We start from the raw sequence: 22,319 nt of genomic DNA on the forward strand, positions 1-22,319 counted from the left end.
AGTCTTCATTCTCACACTTTTGTTGAGAGGAAGAACAACAGAGTGGAAAAATCTTGGGTTTGATTCTTGCCTTTGCATCTCAAAAGCTGTGCCCCTTTGGGTAAATTACTGGAACTGAGTGTCAGTTCCCTCATTTGCAGAAGAATGAAGAGAACTCTGCTGGATTGTGAGGCTCATATTAAATGTGTATCTGGAAACATCTGTTTAAATAATTATCTTTCTAACAAGGCTTTATCACCAAAACAGTGAAGGGGGGATCTCATTTTTCAGTTTCTGCAATGTGGTAAAAGAAGGGAGAATAGCCAAAAAGCTTCAGCCCTTCTTTGGAAATATTTATTTTCAATTCTTAAAGATTGGGGCTGGGTTATAAGAAAGGCCTAGGAGGTCTGGACGCAGGGGTCTGATGAACTCAGTGAGACACCTGGCTCCAAATTTTTTACGCAGGGAGGTAACTTTGAAAACAAAGAGGCATACCACCTGCTGATTACTTTATTGAGAAACCAAGAATTACATAACTCAAAATCATAAACAATCCACATGCAAAATGAGAAGGCATAGAAGGGACAAGTTTAATCAAGTTTATGGGCATTTTGAGACCAGTAACCACAAAACAAGCACAGGTGAAGAAATCGTCAGTTATACGGCTGCTGTATGCCAAGTCAAGCCTCAAGATAAACATGAGGTGATATGAGTGTTTTATCCAGCTCTGGCATGAGTGAGCAAAAGGGCAGCGCAATAGGAAACCTAGAGTGAAAATACTTTGATCGTTCAACAATTTAGTTTGCGGGAAATTATCTCAGATCATTAATTTAGTGGCCATATTGCAGAAAGCGTTACAGGGAACAATAACATATTGGGGGCTGATGATGTAATGATATGAACAGTTGGCTGCCTTTCACTGATAGGGAAAGCAGGTGTATAAACATAAATGTACCAAACTGAATGTGAGGAGTGTTTTCTTTTCTAAAGGATCTCATTTGGCATCAGAACATCTTTCCTTTAGACCAGAGGTCAGCAAACTTTCTCTATAAGGCCAGATAATAGGTGTTTTTGGCTTTGCAGGCCATATGGTCTCTGTCACAACTACTCAACTCTGCTGCTGCAGTATGAAGACAACCAGAAGTGATTCATGAAACAATGAAACTTATCACTGCCTACTAATGAAACTTATTTATATAAAAACAGATAGTAAGCCACACTTGGTCTGTGGCCCATAATTTGTTAACCCCTGCTTTAGACCAATCTACTCTATGCTGGCTACCCTAGACCCCAAAAGGCTTGTATTATTACCTGCTGACATCAGATCTTCATGTTCAAAAAGAATTTAGTTTGGCTTTTCAATAGAATGGATTTGTGTTGTGTATTCTGAACCTGTGACTTAGTCCAGGAAATATTCTTACCATAAAAATATCACAGTAAGATTATATCTTCCCTTCTTACATTTTTTTCCCTTGGGTGATTTTCAGGACATTGCTATAAACTGCCTTCGTTCAACTTGTATCTCTAGTTTCAATCCCATCTTTCAACAAATTCTTCAAGCACCAATAAACTTCCATCCTTCACACAGTATAGAGGCCCCTGTTTCTTTCAAACACACTGGATGAGCAAAGACAAATGTCTTTAAGATTGTGTCTCATCCATGTACACTTCAGAGTGCCTTGTTACTCGTGTGCCCAGTGACTATTAGATGAAAGAAAAAGTAAGCAGGTGAAGGAATGACAGAAGGGAGGAAGGAGAGGAGGAGGACAGGGCAAAGAAAAGAAAGGAAAGGAGAGAAGGAGAAGGATAGTAAGAAGGAAGGGAGTTGCTGAGCATCATTGAATCAATGAATTAATGTGTTTCCTACATCAATATTTCTGGTTCTTCTGGAGGCAGATTTGTAGTCAAGGGCCTTCAGGATACATGCTTTGTGTACAATATTCAATAATTAGGAAAGAATCCTTCATTCCTTTACTCAACACATATTTGTCATGGAGTGTCAGTGTGCCATGATCTGAGGATACATTAAGGAACATACTAGACAAAATCCCTGCCCCTGTGGTGCTTACATTCTGTTGGCAGGGGCAGATGATAAAGAACCAAGTCAATAAATAAGATCCACAGGATTGGCTTTCAGGCTCTCTCTTCACCCATCAGCACTTACCAGTGCCTGGCCCTCAACAACTGTTTGCTAAAAAAAGTATTCAAGGTCTGTGAGCCAGTCCATCTCTTCCTCAGCTTACCTCCTGCAGGATAGATCTGCAAAATGGCCACAGGGCCAAGTTGGGACCATAGAGCAAAGAGGGCTGGGATGTATTCCCAGGCTCTCTGAATAGTTCACTTGCTCCAGCTTCTTTCCACTGATTTGAACTTTCCCAGGCCAGTGGCTGGCAGGAGGAAGCTGTAAAATGCTGGTGGCAGCTTCAGTAACGAGAGCCAGTGGGCTGTCTCTGACAACTGGAAGCTCGTGCCATCTTGGGGCCATATCCATAACACCACAAATATGGCTGGTGCCTTGGCAATGACATCTGGGGAACGTCTGCTTTTTCTCTCTCAAAGCCCCATGGTACACACCTACAGCCTTGGCTCCTGAGGGGATAAACAGAAAAGGGGATTAGCAGCCAGCATGAGAGAAACAATCGAGGATGTTTGCTGCTGTGGCAGCCAGACCAGCCTCAGCTTGTCCAGACAAAACCCATCTCCACTGCAAAGTCTCCAAGGAGAAGTAACCAGTGTCAGGAGGCAGGCAAGAGGAGACCTAAGGAGCAGATCTCAGTACAACCCCACGACAGGAAAGGAACAGTGTGCTGCTCACCCCAGAGAAGCCAGACTTGTTCCATGAGCTGAGAAATGTTTCAGGGATGCGTCTGAAGCACCAGATTTTTGTAAGCTCTTTAATACATGATCGCAAAAGAGAGCTGTCAAAGAGAAAGAGGCTAACATGGCCACATCCTCTCCAGAGAAGGCATAGCTCAGTGGAGTGATCATGGGCCACATCACTACCTACTAATAATCCTATCTATGCTTTTCAGAACACTCTCAATTTATAAAAAACGTTATCATTTGTTGAGGGCTTACTATGTGCCAAGTGGCATGCTAAACAGTTTGTATTCTGTTGTCTTATTTAATCCAACTGACTCCTCTGTGAGAGAGAGTTATTGTGAAACCCATTTTTCAGATGAAGAGACTGAGGCTCAGGGAGGCTAAGTAAACACACTACACAGGTCACAGAGATAACAGGGGATGGAGCTGGTATTTACACCAAGCCATCTGATTTTATATCATGATGCTGCCTTTTATTTCTAGCACTTCATTTATTCCTCACCATAACTCTCTAAGATAAATAGGTTGCAGCCAAGAAATGTGCTAATACCTTGCCACCAGCCATATGTGGCTATTTAAATTTAAATTAATTTGAATTAAATAAAACTTAAAAATCAGTTCCTTAGATACACAAACCAGCTTTGAAGTGCTCAAGAACCACCTGTGACGGCATAAATAAGGAACATTTCATCTCTGCAGAATGTTCTAATGAACAGCACATGCCCAGAACTCTGAGGTTCAGTTCAAATTCCTGAGCTCTCTGCCAGCCACTGAGCTAGAAAGTATAGTGATGAAAAAGGCACCATTAGAAAGGTTACAAATTGGAGGCTGTACTGGATTTAACAACTTGGTGCTGGTACAGATGGGGGCCAGAACGTTGCTCACCTCTATCCCCTCCACCACATCGACATTCTGGCCTCTCAACAGAAAGGAAAACAGAATGACTTCAAGTATCCTAACATTGGGTATTTCTAGATGCGTTTGCACTAGGCTGACGATCAACCAGGGTGCTCTTTGAGAAAGGGTGTATGAGAGGCAGAAGTAAAAAGGAGTAGATTGTTAGTGTTGGGAAAAACACACCAGGTTGGACATGTGGAAATGGCGTGCCACACCTGTCGGGAAGAGTGCTCTTGCATTCCCAGTAAGCACAAAATGATATAAACCCACCTCTTCTTGCATGGGTAGTTGTCTTTGTTCGAGGCAAATGCTCTTAAAAAATAAATCACAAGCACCCACCCCTCCCCAAGGAAACATGTACAAAACTAAGGCCACCCTACAGCAATGGTAGTATGGAAGGAGCATTTAATGGTAGTATAGATTCTAGTTCAAGTTCCAACTACTCCTCTGCTACTGCTGCAACGTTAGGCAAGAAACTCAACTTGTTTACACTGTAAGTTCTCAATTCCTAAAACGGAAATTGATGATAGTTCCAGGATCTTAGATTTCTTGTGAGAATTAAAGATAGCATTTATGAGAGTTGTACAGCCAGGAACATAGGAAGTGGTCTGCAAATGGTAGATTTGGGTTGCTAAAAACTTTTTATCCATGTGTATCAACAGATTTGATTTTTCCAGACCACTAAGTATTAAATTGGTTTTTATTTTTCTTTCTATTTGACATAGATCACAGTGACACCGACTTTGATGCAAATACAGTAGATTATATTCATTTGCTTATTTTATTCATGTAGTTTATTTATGTAGCTGGATGATAAAATTTTGACCAAAGAGATTAAGAAAGAGCATAGCAAATCATGGGAAGCTGACCAGTTTAGGGAGGCTTAGCCAAGAAAGCAAATTCATTTGCTCATCAAACATTTATTGGGCACTCTTCCATGTGCCAGGCAAAGATGAGTAAGACATAGCCCCAACCAAGAAAAGTTCAAGGTCCAGTAAGAGAAAAGGCAAGAACACTCATACGCAAGTAATCCAAGTGCCACCAAAAAGATATAAATGTCCTGTGAGGACCTCAAAGGAAAGCCAAGTCATATTTAGTTACTTAGATACAAAAAGTTTTCAGGAAAGAAGTAAGTGTCAAAACAGGCTATGGACAGAGAGCCGAAAGCCTGACCAAAAGTAGAAAGCTGGGAGAAGAAATGTGTGGGAAATATCAGAAAGGGAGACAGAATGTAAAGACTGCTAACTCTGGGAAACGAACTAGGGGTGGTAGAAGGGGAGGAGGGCGGGGGGTGGGAGTGAATGGGTGACGGGCACTGGGGGTTATTCTGTATGTTAGTAAATTGAACACCAATAAAAAATAAATTAAAAAAATAAATAAATAAATAAATAAAACAATAAATAAAAAATAAATAAATAAAATCTTTAAAAAAAAAAAAAGTAGAAAGCTTTGCAGGAGGCAGAAACAGTAGGAGCAAAGGTTTGGCCAGTCGTAGCAGGAGGGATGAGATGCAGGGTAAAGGCTGGGGATGTGAGGGGAAGGAGGTGAGCCGATGAATCGGGGAAAGAATGGGGAGATTTGAACACAAGCTTCAGGAGCTTAGACTTCATTTGAAAAAGACAGTGGCAACTTGATGGGATGAGCACTTGATGTTATTCTATATGTTGGCAAATTGAACACCAATAAAAAATAAATTTATTTAAAAATTAAGAATAAATAAATAAATAAATAAATAAATAAATAAATAAATAAATAAGACAGTGGCAGATGGTACTTTATGAAGATCAACTTCAATCAGTGTAAAGCTACGAGTTCAGATTGGCCCTGGGCCTGGTTCAGTTGCTGACACTCCTGTCCACTCAGCCACCCGAACCTGGACATCATCACAGACCTCTGCCATTTCCTGCCATTCCTTGAGTTACTGAACTTGCTGTTGCATCACGAATTACACTCAAATTTAGGCAGCATGAGAAAACAACTATTTATTATCGCATGCAATTCCTGAGGGTCAGGCATGAGGCCGGGACTTAGTAGAGAAAGTCTGTCGGGGGCAGCCGTCAAACTGCCAGCCGGAGGTGCAGGCACCTCAAGGCTCAGCTGGATCTGGAGGGAGGAGCTGCCTCCCAGCTCACTCCTGTTGTTGGCAGACCACAGGTGCTCTCCAGCTGTTGGCTGGAGGCCTCAGTCCCCTGCCATGCGGGCCTCTCCAACAGCGAGTGATCCGAGAGAAAGAGCTCGAATGCAAGGCATACTCTTTTGTAACCTAATTGCAAGAGTGACCTAGCACCATTTCTACCATACGCCATTGGTCACAATGGGCCCCTCTGGTACAGGGCAAGAGGAAGCTACACAAGAGCATGAATGTCAGGGCAGGCCTCGCCAGAGGCCACCTCCAGGCCCAGCCAGTCAGCCTCTGTGTTTCTCAAAGCTTATCACTGCTCTCCAGTGGTGTTAGCTCCTGTTTATCTGTAGTCCAACAGCTCATGCTACTTTCAGCTGCTCTGCCCGCAGCCTCATCCTGTTGCCATTCAAGAGTGGCAAGAGTGATGTCTCAAAACGAGTTCTACTTGTTCCCCTGACACACACCACCTGCACCCTCTGCTTGAAACCCATTGCTCAGGGATGCCTGGGTGGTTCAGTGGTTGAGCATCTGCCTTTGGCTCAGGGGTCCTGGGATCGAATCCTACATCGGGCTCCCTGCATGGAGCCTGCTCCTCCCTCTGCCGGTGTCTCTGCCTCTCTCTCTCTCTCTCTCTCTCTCTCTCTGCACCTCTCATGAATAAGTAAATAAAATCAAAAAAAAAAAAAAGAAAGAAAGAAAGGAAGGAAGGAAGAAAGAAAGAAAGAAAGAAAGAAAGAAAGAAAGAAAGAAAGAAAGAAAGAAAGAAAGAAAGAAAGAAAGAAAGAAAGAAACTTATTGCTCGGATGATGCAGATCAAGCTCCTTAGAATGGCTATGGGTCTTTCTGTGTCCCAGGCTCTGCTGATGCTCCAGCCTCATCTCCTGACACCCTCTGCCTTGGACCTTACATACATTCTAGTAAGTCAGGACTTTTGGTGTCTCCTTCATTATCTGTACCATTTCACCTATCTATACCTTTGCAACACTCTTCCCTCTTCCTGCACACGCTTTGTCATCTCTCCCAACCTTCACAGGATAGCACTGTGATTCAGAGCACAGACACAAGACTGTCACCATGTAGTTCAAACTGCAGCTTCCACTCAGTGTACAACTCGGCTCATATAAATTCTATATGTTGGGCATTGCATTGGTCAAATTAATTATGTGCGTATGTTAACTTTCCTATTCCCACATTGACCTAAAGGTAGATGATTATTACTATAACCATTGCACAAATGAGGAAACTAAGGCTCATAGAGCTCAATTGCACTCAAAGTATGTGCAATTCAGGACTAAGTTTAGACACTGTCTCCTCCACTAAACTTTCTCCTTCCAAAAGCAGGTTCCCTCTTCCACGCTTCCCATGGCACCCTGGGGATAATTCTGACTTGGTAGCTACCCTATTGTTTTGAAATGACATATTTTGAGTCTCTCTTTTATTTATTTTTTCTTCTTTTTAAAGATTTTATTTATTTATTTATGAGAGACACAGAGAGAGAGGCAGAGACACAGGCAGAGGGAGAAGCAGGCTCCCCGTAGGGAGCCCGATGTGGGACTCGATCCCAGGACCCCAGGATCATGACCTAAGCCAAAGGCAGACGTTCAACCTCTGAGCCACCCAGGCACCCTGAGTCTGCCCTTTTAAAACTCCGCTCTTTGAGGTCAGGGACCGTGTTTCTGCCAGTTTACCACCCAACAGATTCTTCATCAATATGTGCCAGGAGAGCTTACCTAAGTTAGCAGTGCCTGCTGAATATCCAGGTGATGCTATAGGCAGTTCCCTGATAAAGGAGGAGATAGAAGCTGCATATAGGACCTCAAAATACTAAGAGAAAGAAGAGGTAATGAAAATAACTGCTTTATTTTTAGAACATTTAACATTTTCCTTAATAAAACTAAAACAATGACTCTAAACCACTAATCTGAAAAACTTACCTGAAATAGCTATGCATCATCCCATCTAGTAGATGGAATCAAATGGAGAAGCAGCCATAGTGTGAGGTCTCCTGTGCTCTGGTCTCCGGGGAAGACTGATGGTCTCCTCCACAGGTTCAGACAGTGACCAGAGCAATCACGTCTACCGTGCTCGTTCCCTGAACTCTCCTATTTCCATCTTCTCAGGAGCTACAAGTCTGTCTCATGGTCGCACGCAGCCAGGCTGGTCTGTGGAACCAGGAAAATCGTCACATTTAATCACAAAATAAGCAAACGGAAAAAGACTTTAATTAAAAAAAATTTTAATAAGCTAATGAAGGAATTTTATGAAAGTAATAAGATTTTATTGCAATATTTTTGAAGGGTTGTCTTTCTGAGAAAAAGTATCAAAACAGCCTTCAGAGATGCTGTGAACTTTACGAAATTTTCTTTGGGTTCTTTGCAAATGGTGGCTTGTGACCCAAAGTCCTATTCAAACCGTAATCAGAAATAATAGGGGAATTACGGTAATTTATCTTATGTGATCTAATCTCTGACCAGGCTTGCATCTCAGACACACCTTGTAGTTTGTTGTGTGTTGAATCCGCATGAAAAAAGAAATTAATCCCCCAAATTAGTCCTGCCAGGTGTTTAAAAAAAAAATAGTTTCCATATGACAGCAGCTCTTGTCAATATCCTGCTAAAGAATGAGACTAATTTTTTTTTTAAGTTTATACAGTCCTGACTTTGTCTAGTGACTCCTTTAGTTCTCCTGTCTCTAGCAATATCATTTTAAACATTTACTTTCTCCAAATGGCTTATGCGTTCTGTAGAACTCTGCTTGTGATGCATCTTGGCGTGTTACTATGGAAATATTAAATCATTCCACATGTGCATGTGTTTGCCTCACCAGGTAGATTTTAGAATTTACTTGAGAACTGATTGTAGCTCCTTGTCCTCCTCCACCTCCTCCTTCTCTCTTCCTCACCTTCTCTTTCCTGGGAGCACCTGGGTAGTGTTCACTAGGCAAGTGCTCCAACACCCTAGTTGATTAACTCAGGAAAAAATAGAAGCTATTATTTATTGATCAATCTGTGCCCCACATGAATGAAGTTCATGTGTTCTTTCTTTAGTCCTTACAAACAGTCCTGTGAGTATTATTATCCCAACTTTCCAGCTCTGGAAACTGAGGCGTAGGAAGAGAAGGCAACTTGCCCGAAGTCACAGCTGGTGAGTGAGTGGCAGAGCTGGGAGTCAGACCTCAGTTGTCTGATTCTAGAGCTCATGACTTCCTGTAATCCCACTCATTTTCCATCCTCTTAACTAGCAACTTCTCAGAGTCATTGCTTTGCAGATTTTAAGAGGAAAGTGTGTACTTTGGGCTAACAAATCTCACATCTCTGATAAGACACAGTGGATAGGATGCTTGTCGTAAGGTCTTCATTTCTAGAAGGCTCTGTGCCTATGCCCTTTAGAATAACGCATATGCTTCTGGTGGCACTCAGGCTGGTTGGTCCACTGTCTTCTACCTACTTGCTCCTGAAAGTGTGCTTCTTGAACCAGAAGAATCGGCATGACCTGGGATGTTAGAAATGCAGACTTGCAGGTTGCCTCAACTTACTGAGTCAGAATCTACATTTGAACAATATCCCTAGGTCATTTGTGAGCACATTACAGTTTGAGAAGAACTACCCTACTTAATGGTTGTCACATGAAATGGGACTTTTCTCTCCTGTGACTATTGGTAAAGAAGTCAAGATAGGTCAGAAAACTGATTCAAGTGAGTCAGGACAACACCATCACATCAACCCAGGAGGTATTATTGATTTTCTCACGTGTTCACATAATCATTGGCCCCAGCTATTCCAGTCTCCTAGTTACATACCAGTATTTCAATCAAGTTAGTTGAAAATTCTCTGGATATAGAGTCATGTGTTAGGATTAAGATATAAAACCTTAGGATAGTTTGAAAACTCACTGTGCTTCCTAGAGTATGTCCTAATGCCCATCTTTAGGATATCCAAAGTTCAGCTGCTAAACTCACGTGACATTTTAATCTAGCCCAAAGTCAAAACACAGTAACTTTGTCAAACAGGAGGAGAGTTTAGGACTATAGCCCCTTTATAAGATCTGCCTTAAGAAATGTTTATGCCACCCATCTCCAGCATGTGTCAAATTGTGTGCTGTTGCTGTAGGCATAGAACAGCCTCCTTATTTTTCTCTCTAACCTGCTCAGAGCTATACCGCCTAAGTAAGCATCTTCCTTGCCCTGGGTTGAAAGCAGCATTATTTTTAACATAGGACTGGTGATTATTCTGCAAGGACTTCCCTGTTTTGCTTCACCATTTAGACCCTCCTTCCTTCTCTTTTTTTTTTTTTCCCTCCTTCCTTCTCAAAGAATACATTTACATTCATTCTATTTCCCCACCCTCATCTTCAAGTATTTATCAAGTGATGTGGCCAGTACAAAGTAAGACATGAATAACTGCCCCCGAGGAGAGTATATTCTGGGGTAATGGGAACCCCATGGCTGTTGCAGGCAAGAGGGGCAGGCAGAGTGAAGACGTCGCAGGGAGCTTGGGGGACAGAGGCCATTCCATGCGGGGGACCAATGGTACAGAAGGGGAAGTGTGTGGGACCCACAGGTTTGAGGAATGGGTCTTGCAGATCACATGATACATCTCCGGTGCCCAGTGGTGAGGGCTGTTCAAGGAGCATGTGCCCTTCCCCCACTGGGCCTGCAGATGACATGGGCTCACAGCTTCCCCTCTCTGGGTTTGTTTGGATCACTTCATCTACTGGAACATCGAGTTCAAAAAAGTTAATCCCTTCTTTCAACAGACTGAGGTCTATGTGGCAGTGTGGTAGATGTTGGTGTCTCAGCAGAGATGAAGACAGTCTCTTCCCCAGACAGTTCCTTTTAGTGGATAAGCCAATAAATGAGCACATAAATTAAATAAGATAAAAATCCTAACAGGAGAGTACATTTTGGAGAAGTTTATATGCAAGAAAAAATATAGAAAAGTATAAACTAATTTGCATAATGAATCTAAAAGGTAGTGTGGCCATGGTCTGGGAAGGTCTTAGAGCAGAGGAAAGACCTGAAGCCTGGATAGGCAAAGAGTGAAGAGACTACTCCAGAAGGAAAATAATCTGAGCAAAGTTCCCCTTTCCCAGGACTAATGAGCATGGAAACTTGTTTACTGAATTTTTGCCTGAAGCTGACATATATTGACTAACACTGCCAGGGCCCCTGCTAAAACACCAGATTAAAATATGCATTTAGTTAATAGATTCTCTAGAGCTTAAGTAATAATCTATAACTACATAATTACATATAACTGTATAACATATATCATATATAATTATATAATTGATATGTTAATATTATAGTTCATAATTAATGGTTATATTACATAATTAATTAGTAATTATATAGTAATATAAGTAATAATGTTAAAGTATTGATTAATATTAATACGTAATTATATGATATTATCTCTAAATATGATTATGATTATAGTTTTATATATAATAATTTATAATTATTGTTTTCAGACCTCCTCATATGCAAGGCTAAGTACCTTACACTGAATACTCAAAGCAACCTTATGGGGGTGTTTTGATTTCCATTTTATTAATAAGGAAACAGTTTAGGAACTTGAGCAAAGCCACATAGTAGACGCTAATGTTGTACATGGACACAAAGTTGGAGAGCAAAACCCACATTCTTAACACTATGTCAAACTATCCAGATGCTCTATATACTGTAGAACTTTGAATATTGTATACTCAGGTACGATACAACATTAGGATATTAGAACAGCAAAACATAATCCCTTTAAACAATTTCCCTTCAGATGGGAAGAGAAAGTATGATGTATAGAGCTGAAACTATTGAAGCAAGATCATGTGTGGCAATCATCTCTTTCTCAAGTCCTAAAAGTACATAAAAAGGCATGAGGGTGTGGTTATTTGGATAAGTCTTCTTAAAATTGGTAATTTTGTGGGACCTACTATGCAAGGCCAAAGTAATGTGCCAATTGGATCATTTATAGGGCATTGTGGCTGTATAGTATCCAAACATCCCTTCCCAAGGTGGCTAAAAATGCCAAGTCCCCAAATGAGAAAGACTTGTGTCATTTGGGAAATTATACCCATTGAGTTTTTTACAGGATTTCTAGAGTGTGTGTTCGAATGCCATTTGCTCATTCTTTTTCCAGTTCATGGGAAGCAGATTATCAAAAATGATTAACAGAATGGATATAGTCACATTCGCAAACCTGGGTTTGAGAACTGACCCTGCCACAGTGATCAGGCGTCTAGGTTGTTCACTTAAATGCCCAGCCATTGTACTTACCATGTGGCCAGGACCAGCAGAGTCAGCACCACCAGGACCTCGGTAGAAACACAGACTCTCAGGCCTCACCCTGGCCTGGCTGAACGGAAAGCTCTAGGGCCGGGACCAGGCATCTGTGTTTTAACAAGCCTTCCAGGTTTGGAAAGCCCTGTGCTGGACCTTAGCATCCTCATTGATAAAAAGGAGATAATATAGTAATAATATCCTCTTCTACGTATCATTGTGAAATCAACTGAGATAGTATACATAAAGTGCCTCACATGATGTCTAAAGTAAGAGTAATAATTATCATCTTTAATAATTTTATTTTACCTTTTCTTATTTTTGGTTTAGAAAGGTAAGAAACCAGAACCCCAAACAGATAACTCTGTCTGCCTTGGGTCTCACGAGAAATCCATTCTTACAGTTAGTGATGAAGACTTGTCTGACGTCTGCCTTATGTTACTAAGAAAATCTGAATCGTATAAACAGGTTTCTCTTGTGGTCTTTCTTCGGCTCCTGTTTGAAAACGAAGGAGGTCTGCGGCTGAGTGTTTTACGGCCAGTCCAGGGGCTCCGTGGAACAACTCTGATGGATGTGTGTGTCAGATTGCAAAACACTCCCGACTGGAGCAGTTAAACTGGACAGTTTAGAAAACCACCTCCAGGTTTCACATTTGGGAACACAAACACTTCTGGAGTGAAGTGCTTCTTCCCAGGGAGACATGCCACCGCTTCAGCTCCCTGTGAAGTGCCCATATATATCAGGGCTGAATAAAATCCCAGTAAGGACTGGTTTGACCCACTGTGGCCTGTTCCAAACCATCTGAATCCATTCTAATTTCTTTGCAACTTTTATTTAGTATTTATTTATATGAGCTTGGGCATCTGTCTTGCTTATGGCTTCCTTGCTTCTCATTTGTTCTTCCCCTCTCAGACGAAGCTCAGTAAACTTTTCTGTAAAGGGACAGAAAGTAAATATTTCAAGCTTTGTGGGCCATAGGGTCTCTGTGGCAACTACTCAAGTCTGCCATGGTTACTCAAAAGCAGCTGCAGACAAGGCGCAACCAATTGAATGTGGCTGTATCCCAATAAAACTTTATTTACAAAAACAGGTGGCAGGCCAGATTTGGCCGACCAACTCTGGTCTGCCGACTTCTGACTCAGAACCTCAAAACATCCCATAGAAAGGACCCAGATGACCAGACAGAAGAATAATTCAGTGTCTACAGGAAAAATTCTGGCTTAGAAGGAGTTCCTAGCTTCCATTAATCGTCCCTTCAGACCAGTTGAACCAAAACCCACTCTGAAACTGTTTTGCTCTGACCTGGCGGGCAAACACCTCCTCTTGGTTTAACAACTTTTAAAGAAGGTGTTGCCTCACAGGTTGGGACCAATCAAAACACGTTCCACATCTGGAACGAGGAAGTCTTTCTGTAAGGGATGAGATCGAAATGTTCAGACACCAATTAAGTAGGAGGCGAGGAAAAAAAAAAAAAAGTAGGAGGCGAGGGCCCAGCCAGACTTAAACCATAGGAGTACAGAGTGAATGCCAGCATCTTACTTTTCTAGGATAGTTCAGGGTTTATGACTCTTGGTGTTTAGAGATAACTAAACTGGCCCCTCTGCAAGAAGTAACACAGAAGGTATGAATGTAAGAAATTACTCTTTATTCTTGCTAAAGTACTGATATGAATCTCTGTATCTCTGTACAGTGGAAGAAACCAGTTGACAAACATCGTGACCTAGGCTGTTCTTTCATTTGAAGAGGTTTCTTTTTGCAGTGCCAGGTGTGGTTTGAGACTTGGCTTTGTATGACTTACTCATTCCAAAGTTGGAATTTCCTTGGGTCCAAGGGAGCCATTTATAACAAATGTCATTGGTTGCTTGTCTAACAGCCATTCCAACTCCTGCTTTCTTTTTCCTTGAAGAAGAGCCACTAATTTTGTTGGAGTTCTCCATGTAGCAAAGATAAATCTTACTTGGTTTAATTCAGTGATGATCATCCCATTCATTGTTGCAGTGAGTTTATGGATGAGCACGTAACCCAGGGCCGCCTCATGAAAAATAAAGAAAAATCTGTGGGGAAGCTTCAGGAAAAGATACCCTCTCCCTTAAAAAGAGGCAAACGGGAAAATGTGTCCTTGTGTGGGTCTTGTGGGTATACAGCTTGGAACTGTGGTATCCATCTTGAACCCTGGGGGATGCTAAACTACGGATAACAAAGCATAATAAAACCTGCAGCTGCCTTGCCAGGAGACTTTCTGTTATTGAGAAAGTAAGTGTTCTTTATTATGTAAACTAACTTGAATTTTCTGTTTCCCGGGGCCAAAAGAATCCCAAATGATACCCATTCCTATTTGGTTTCCTCCAGGCCAGCTCTGGTCTCTCTGCCTATGAGCTCTCAAACTCTATGCTTCACTATCCCTGCCTCATCTTACCACCCATTTGAGATTTGGGAATTGTTCTTTGTTTTGTTTTGTCTTAATAGACCTTGAAGTTGAGATCTTACCTATTAGGATTTCACCAAGAGCCACCAGTCATTAAAGAGTTATAAACACAGCTACTCACAGACTGAAGTCATTTCAATTTGTGGTTTTGTTATTGGAAGTGTTGGTAGTAATAATGTTTGTTTACTTTCCACTTATTCAGTGCAATTGTCCTTCCCTAACAAAGATTGTAGGCAAGTGGATGTGATCAAGTAAGCAATTACATACCATGTAATGAGAGACCTGAGAGAGGACTGGGGGCTGTGGAAGTCTAGAGGGAGGATCTGTCATTGGCTTACTCAACAGTCAAGACCTTCACATTTCTTCCATGCTTGCAGAGGGTCCCAGCCTAGAAATGCCAGACGCTCACTCTCCAGCCTCCACTGCAGCTAGGGCTTGTACATATGAGCTCCTTCTGGCCGGTGAGACATGAGGGAAAGCCTTCAAAGGTCTTCTAAAACAGGATTTTCCTTGAAGATTAAGATCATCACAGAGAAGTGTTTTCTTCCCTTTCTGCTCGTTTCTTTCCTGGGAAGGCATGATTCAGGGCTACAATAGCCATCTTGTGACCATGAAGTAAAAGCCAAGAGCATTGTAGAACATGAATCTAAGTGTTGATATTATTATTTCATAGAACCAATCCTATATCTGTATATCTCCAGATTTCTTGTTAGGTGATGATACCACTGTATTTTCGTATCTGTTACATATAGGCAGTAGCATGCTAAATAGCACAAAGGGTATCTAATGTGGACTGGGAATCTAAGAAGGCTTCCTGGAGGAAGTGACTCACAAGCTAAAACAGGAATGATATGTACACATTATGTAATAGGAGGAGAGGTGATAAAGGAGGGTGAGAGACTTGGAGGGGAGATTATGGCAATTTAAAAATTCAAAATTGGTGGCTATGGCTGAAGTATAAAATATTTTTTATGGATTGGCAAGAGATAAGGTCAAATAGGTAAAAGGGGGGAGGACAAATCATATATAACTTTGTAATCACATATAACTTTGTTCATGAATTTCGCTTTTTTTTTCCTAAGAACATTACAAACACTATAGAAATTTTTCTCGTTCTCGAGGTCAGAGTTAATCACTTCTTTTATATACCCTGATCACACTACTGATAGTTCACTATCATTTGGTCCTGTCAGGGGTATAATTTGTTATTCAAGTATTTGTTTCCTCCAGTTTAATTCAATAATGCTTATCCCCTTATCCATTGATTGGTTCATAGATGAGCATGTAACCCAGTTCTGCCTAATGGAAAACAAAGAAATATCTGCTGGGAACCATCTGGAAAAGTTATCTTCTCCCCTAAAAAGAAGCATGGGGAGAATGTGTCTCCCAGAGAGCAGACTATGTCTTATCTCTTTTTTTTTTTTTAAGATTTTATTTATTTATTCATGAGAGACACAGAGAGAGAGAGAGGCAGAGACACAGGCAGAGGGAGAAGCAGGCTCCATGCAGGGAGCCCGACATGGGACCTGATCCCAGGTCTCCAGGATCACACCCCCGTCCAAAGGCGGCGCCAAACCGCTGAGCCACCCGGGCTGCCCTGTCTTATCTCATTTATCTCAACTCCCTCCATCAAATTTTCAACAAGGTCTGTTGAATCAAATTGCTTATCTCATTAGTATTTACAGAACCTGGATCTATTTTAAGTAGTTTGTCTTTCTTGGTCCTTTCAATACCCTCATGAAGCCTAGAGAGAGGTCCAGGCTTCTCACAGCTGGTTAGGGCAGAACCGTAAGGGCTGGAACCAGGTTGATCTCTTTTCATCCAGAAATGCTATTCACTGTGTCATACAGTTTTCTCCCATAGCAAGTGTTTCCATCACTAAGAGTTTGTACATCTATTCATTTGCAGTGAGGTCGCAGTTTGATGAAACTTAAAAACATTTTTTTTCCAAATAGTCATTGCCAGAAGCTTTGTAGTGATGGAAACATCCAGTCACACTTTCTTTTCTTGGGGAGAACTCAGAGTGGTCCTTTGGTGTCAGCAGACATAGGGCAATAAAGCCTCTTTGTTGTGGTTTGAGAAAGGCTAGCATTTCCCCATGTCTCCTGGCCTATAAAGTTCACAGAATGCTTCAGGCTGATGGACACATTTGTGTAGGAACTCTCTTAGTTAGCATAACTAACTACCTACCGTAACATGAACCTGAACATCTTAGTGGTTCAATGCAATCTTTTATTTCTCTCTCACATAGAAATTCATTTTTAGGGGGACCACATTAGAGACCCAGGCTCTTTCTCTCTTTTAGAGACAACTTCTGAATCTAGTAGACAGACAGAGGAAGAGAGAGAGGAGCTTTCTATGGACCTCACTTCTGTCCACATTACATTGGGCAGGATTCAGTCATGTGGCTACACTTACCTGCATGTAAGAATGGGAAACATAGTCCACCTCTAGGCCCAGAAAAATAACCAAATGATTTTGAAAGACAAGTGGTCATCTCTGACTTAGGAACCAAAGGGAATCTTGAGAAGAAAGTGGTGATAACCCTCCACTTTCTGAGGCTCAATCTTATGGTATTTCTTTCTTAAAGAGTGCATGAGTGGAGGTTGGATGGTGGGAAGGGGAGAGGCAGAGAAAGAGGGAGAGAGAACCTTAAGCAGGCTCCACGCCCAATGTAGGGCTCAACCTCATGACCCTGACTTCATGACCTGAGCCAAAATCAAGAGCCAGATGCATAACCAACTGAGCCACCAGGGACCCCAACCTTATAGTATTTCTGATGAACTAGGGTAGAGCAGAAAAGGCTGGGCTATGTAGAAGGGAATTCATCATAAGGGATAAGATAGACTTTCCTGTTGGTTCACCTCAAAGCCAAGATCATGTTTTTCATGAGGGAAGATTAGTTCCAAACATGATATATGGATGAAATTAGAAATTAGAAATCTCCATTAGAAACAGAAAAATTAGAAATCCCTCCTTATCCGAATGGATGAATGTTTATATATCAAAAGAGCTGTGTACTGAAGAATTGCATATATTTGGAGGAGCTCATATCCCAATAGAATACCATTTAATACTGTAAAATCACTCATTCATTCATTTATTCAACAAAGCTTATTACATACCTAATATGTGCTTAGCACATTCTACGTGGTGGGATACTCTTGTCCCTGCCCTTGTGCCCTCAATAATAAATAAATATGATTTCAGGTAGCCACAAGCACAATGAAGAAAACAGTTTAGTTGCAAGGTTAAGGGATTGAAAGTAACTAGGAGAGAAGAGTCTGGCACTCCTCTAGATTGGATAGAACAGGACATGGTAAATGTTACCAGAGGAGAGAAAGTCTTCATTTCCCCCATTTCTAAGACCCAGTGAGACTGCTGCTGTGCCAAAAAATATTGACAACCAAACAATTTTCTGTGTTGGTCTAAGATGATTCCACGTTTCTAGACCTCCTGCTTTCAAGAGCCGCACTATGCAACCGTGGTGACAAAAATAGGAGCATAATATGAGCTTCATGTGTAGACTCACATCTTCTAGGGTTTTCTCTGCAGAGGACAGTAATTAAGAATGACCCCTTATGCCAGTAAACACCCCTGGGATTCTCAGACTTACCCCAGGAGGTACAACTCCTTAGAAAAACACCGATGAGAGATCAGACATCAGGATTATGCAGTTGGAGCAGGAAGAGGAATGTGGCCTCACAGGTGAGGAAGGCATATCAATTCCACTCTCATTCAACAATTATTTGTTAAACACTTTCTATGTGTCAGATATTGTGTTGAGGCCTGGAGATAAAGGGAACAAATGTGGCACAACCCTGACTTGATCAGTGTTAACCTAAAGGGAAACAGAAAGCTTGACAGAAAAACCAAAGTATCCACATACAAGTGTTTATGCTCCCACTCTATGCAAAGCCCTTTGCCCAGTTCCATAAACCATGGTGTGTAGCCTCTTGGGCTTCTTCACGTGCCCCTTCATGAATACGTGAGCACATTTTTCCTCCCCGAGGCGCTCCTCCCTGAAAGGGCACTGGTTTCCTGATCTTATTAATGATTCTGCAGGTGCTTCCCTCATGAGGGAATTCAGCCTCGTTCCGCTTCATGACCAGGCAGCTGTAGGGGTCCCCCAGGGCAGTATTCTTACCTTATCCTGGGATCCAGCCCCAACATGTGTGTTCTCATTCTGACCCTCCCAGGTCACTCCGTGGCTGCCAGAAACCACCGGTCCCCATTGTGCACAAGTCCTCCAAAGTCAACCTTGTCATTACGCAGATGCTGTCAGAGGCCGTGTCTGAACACCATGCCAAAACAACCAGTCCAGAAGGAACATTCGGTCAATCTGTCTTGTCAGAAAGCCAAAAAAGAAGACATTTGTTCGACTGAATTCATGTAAGAGTTGGTTTGTTTTATTTTTAGCTGAATTTAGTCTTGTTGGCTGACGTATCTAGGCAGGGTTCTCGTCTCCTAGGGTTACAAGAGCTCACGTAGTCAACAGCCACCACAACAAAAATGTGTCCATTCCCCCCCTCCCAAGATCTTCGTCTTATCTCCATAACCACTGTGGAAAGCAGTTGAGGGCAAGAACTGTGTCATCTTCTTCATCACACTGGGTAGGTCTGTATTAATATTTGTGTCAGTTGGGGCCCTGCCAGGAAAGAGATGGTCTACCCAGTTGGAATCACTTGAGGCAAGTGTAGCAGAAGGACGGTTTGCAAGGGTGCAGGCAGATGTAGAGAAATGCTGGGTAATGACTCAGGGTAAGAACAGAACTCGACTAGGCCTGACAGGACATGAGGAGGAAATAGAACGGAAAGACAGACAACCATATTTGTCCAAGGAGCGCATCCATTCTGTGTCTCATCCATAGCAGGAGAGTCAAGGGAATATAACCCTAGCCTCACTTCTCTCCCTCCCTTAGATCACCCTTCTGGGGTCCCATGTGGCCAGATTCACCTGGAAGCCTGGGGACCCAGAGCCTGTGGATGTAATGCATTTCTGTCAGCCTCCCAGAACACAGAAGACTCTAGAAGAGTGGAAAGTAGAGCCAGAGGAACAGACAGAAGGTATCTAGCCCAGTACTGTGTCATCTAATTTCCAGGAGAGTTTGATTCCACACCTTCCCTGGGTCAGCATCTGACTTTTCAAGTCAAGCAGCCATGTGGATTCACGGACTCTTGAGCTTAGGGGAACTTTGAAAGCACCAGCTCCTCTGGGATGCAGCAAAATTTCTCCCAAGTCCATCCTCCTCTTGAATGCCTCTGTTGATAGGAAGATCACAATATGTCAAGGCATTTGAGGGCACACCTAATGAGAACCCTCTGCAACCCAGCTCCCATTTTCCTTGTTTCTAGTGTTCTAGGTCTAAATCCTCAGCTCTCTTTCACAAGGAAGGATGCCAGGGTCTTAAAACTCCTCATCTGGGCATGGGGTGAGGAGAAGAAGCTGTAAAGCTTGGGCTGATCTACCGGGCAATGGCAGAAAGGAACTCATGTCGTGGAGAGGGTGGGGAAACCACTTCTCTCCTTGCATCCCCACCACAAAGGCCTCTAAAATTCAGAGCATCCTAAAAATGAAGACGTGACTATGAAATCCCTGAGAACCAGAGCTGGGACCCTTCAGGCAGACTTAATTCTATTTCAAAGCCACACACTCCCCTCAGCAAGACAGAGGAATCCACCAGCAATGGCCAACGGCAGCCAGTGCCATTAATGAAACCCTAGCAGCTAAAAATACCCTCGGCCAGTTCCAAGGACCACACTGCTGCCAGTCTGTTATATTTCATCTTTTCAAAAATCCCAGCCTGTGGAAAAGCACTCCACGTGGGAAGGCCTGGGTTGTTTGCAGGAATCAGTGTAAGACGTAGACAGTAGTTTATTTGTTAGGCTGGTAACACATGAGAAATGGAGGAGAGATTTGTTTTCTGTAGCAGGAGGCAGATCAAGCCAGCTGGCAGCGTGCCTGAAACAAATAACCAAGAAACAACTAGATCTGTGTGAAACTTGGTGAGAAAGTTTAGAGTTGGTGGGGCAGGGAAGGGGCCACCGGTGGAAGATAAAATGGGCAAGTGGAGAGGGCAAAGAAGACTGTCAAGTTTTCTTACTGGTAAACTCACTGCCCTGTTTCTTTGTCAGCAGTTTGAAGAGTTGAAATTAAATTTGGTTGGTTCTATTTCTTGTCTTTCTCTCCAGCAGCTATAAGCTTCGAAAGAGCAAGTTAGGATGAAAAATGAATAGTTTCACTCGTCACCCTACTATTTACTGTGTAAACTCAGATGCCACAACAACCCTGAGAGACACATTTTATTAGCCCATTTTTAACTGCCTAAATGTCTTAAAATTTACATTCTGTAAAATTCACTTATTTTTCGCCCATACAGTTAGTTCTAAGAGTTTTCATAAATGCATCTAGTTGTATGATCTCCACAGTGAAGATACAAAGCAGTTCTTTCACCTCAAACCTTCCCCTTGTGCTAAACTTTTCTCATCACAACCTCCCCCAACCCAGCACTAATCCCTGGAACTAAGAATCCTCTGTCCTTATAGTTCTGTCTTTTCTAAAATGTCATATAAATGAAATCATATAGCCTTTTGAGTCTGTACTAGCCACATTTTGCAAATAGGTCAAAGGACGCTTAGAGAAGTTCAGTAACTTGCCCAGGGTCACACAGCTAGAAAAGCAGAGATTTAAGTGCAAGCACTGATTCCAAATCTTCTCCTTTCTCTGCAGCGCTGAGCTGGAGCTGTGTTTCTTCATCTCCAAGAAGAGGGGTGGGGGGTGAGGTGGGGGTAGAGGGTGGTACAGTGAAATCATGGATGCAGAAGGACTTTGGAAAATGTCAAGCCTTTGTGTAAGGCAGCATTGCTTATTGTTTCTAACAGTCTTTGTCCCATGCCAAGCATTTCAGGAGGGCGCTGAGCTCTCCAAATCACCCTCCTGAACTCCGTGGCATACCTTTGAACCAAGCCTTATCAGTCTGTTTAAAGAAATGCTCTCGCTCTCACTCTCTCTTTCTCTCTCCTACTAATGTAAGAAGCACCTCAGGAGGTTAAAGACCTGTCTTGACTGGAAGAAAGAATCACTGTTTTCCACAGACACAGATTTATTTAATGGGATTTGGGTTGTGCAGGGGTGTTTTGGTCATCTGAAGGGATTTTTCTATTCTCAGGACATGAAAGTAACTGCTATGAAATAAAATTTGACTTGACTATTACGTCACAAGAAGTAAACATCATCTGTTGGCCTGATGGCTTGGATGCCTCTCTCTAAACTGCTTCTGCCAAAGGCTTTGAAATGTTTGCTTTTGGGCTGGATTCAACCATCAGAATATTTAGAGAAGCACATGCTGAAGCCCCACAAAGCAGATCCCTCTCTTGGTGAAGATAAACCTGCAAAGCTGTGGTTTTCTCGAAGCCGCAGAAACATGTCTCGTTCCTTCTTCCACCGCTGCTCCCTCTAAATGTTATCAAAAGCAAAGGTCTTTCTTTGTTATTGCTGCAGATGTACAGTTTTAGCAGTAGACCCAACCGAGGCTAATGAGATAGCCTCCACTCAGCTCCAACACTGCCCAGTGGAGACATCTTGCAAGCCAAATGTGCAATTTCAAATTCTGTAGTAGACATGACTTCAAAAGCAAAAAAAAAAAAAAAAAAATCATTGTAATTCATTTTAATAAGATATATCTAAACCGGGATCCCTGGGTGGCGCAGCGGTTTGGCGCCTGCCTTTGGCCCAGGACGCAATCCTGGAGACCCGGGATCGAATCCCACATCAGGCTCCCGGTGCATGGAGCCTGCT

The 22,319-nt window shown here is 42.3% G+C and overlaps 1 protein-coding gene and 1 long non-coding RNA gene across 2 annotated transcripts; one reads left to right on the plus strand and one right to left on the minus strand.

The window, feature by feature from the left end:
• Nucleotides 1-483: 483 nt before the first annotated feature.
• On the minus strand, nt 484-8,540 carry LOC111091284. The gene is made up of 4 exons (XR_005374431.1): nt 8,315-8,540; nt 7,756-7,983; nt 7,552-7,645; nt 484-2,568 (listed from the first exon to the last, which is right to left on the minus strand). It is a non-coding gene; the product is annotated as an uncharacterized LOC111091284 (long non-coding RNA).
• Nucleotides 8,541-8,679: 139 nt separating this feature from the next.
• On the plus strand, nt 8,680-22,043 carry LOC111091283. The gene is made up of 6 exons (XM_038565272.1): nt 8,680-8,964; nt 18,078-18,230; nt 18,722-18,914; nt 18,994-19,135; nt 19,444-19,588; nt 21,252-22,043. Exons 2-6 carry the CDS (start codon nt 18,194-18,196, stop codon nt 21,374-21,376), a joined length of 642 nt encoding a protein of 213 aa, XP_038421200.1. The 5' UTR covers nt 8,680-8,964; nt 18,078-18,193; the 3' UTR covers nt 21,377-22,043.
• Nucleotides 22,044-22,319: the final 276 nt, after the last annotated feature.

Source organism: Canis lupus, chromosome 20 (genome assembly GCF_011100685.1).
Source record: "Canis lupus familiaris isolate Mischka breed German Shepherd chromosome 20, alternate assembly UU_Cfam_GSD_1.0, whole genome shotgun sequence".
NCBI classification, from domain to species: domain Eukaryota; kingdom Metazoa; phylum Chordata; class Mammalia; order Carnivora; family Canidae; genus Canis; species Canis lupus.

What these genes read in the sequence shown, in the direction of transcription:
- LOC111091283 (XM_038565272.1), top strand. Translation starts at nt 18,194, where the DNA reads ATGCAGTTGGAGCAGGAAGAGGAATGTGGCCTCACAG. An exon ending in AGAGGAATGTGGCCTCACAG is followed by an intron (nt 18,231 to 18,721) that starts GTGAGGAAGGCA and finishes TGACCCTCCCAG; the next exon opens with GTCACTCCGTGGCTGCCAGA. An exon ending in CATCTTCTTCATCACACTGG is followed by an intron (nt 19,136 to 19,443) that starts GTAGGTCTGTAT and finishes TCCCTCCCTTAG; the next exon opens with ATCACCCTTCTGGGGTCCCA.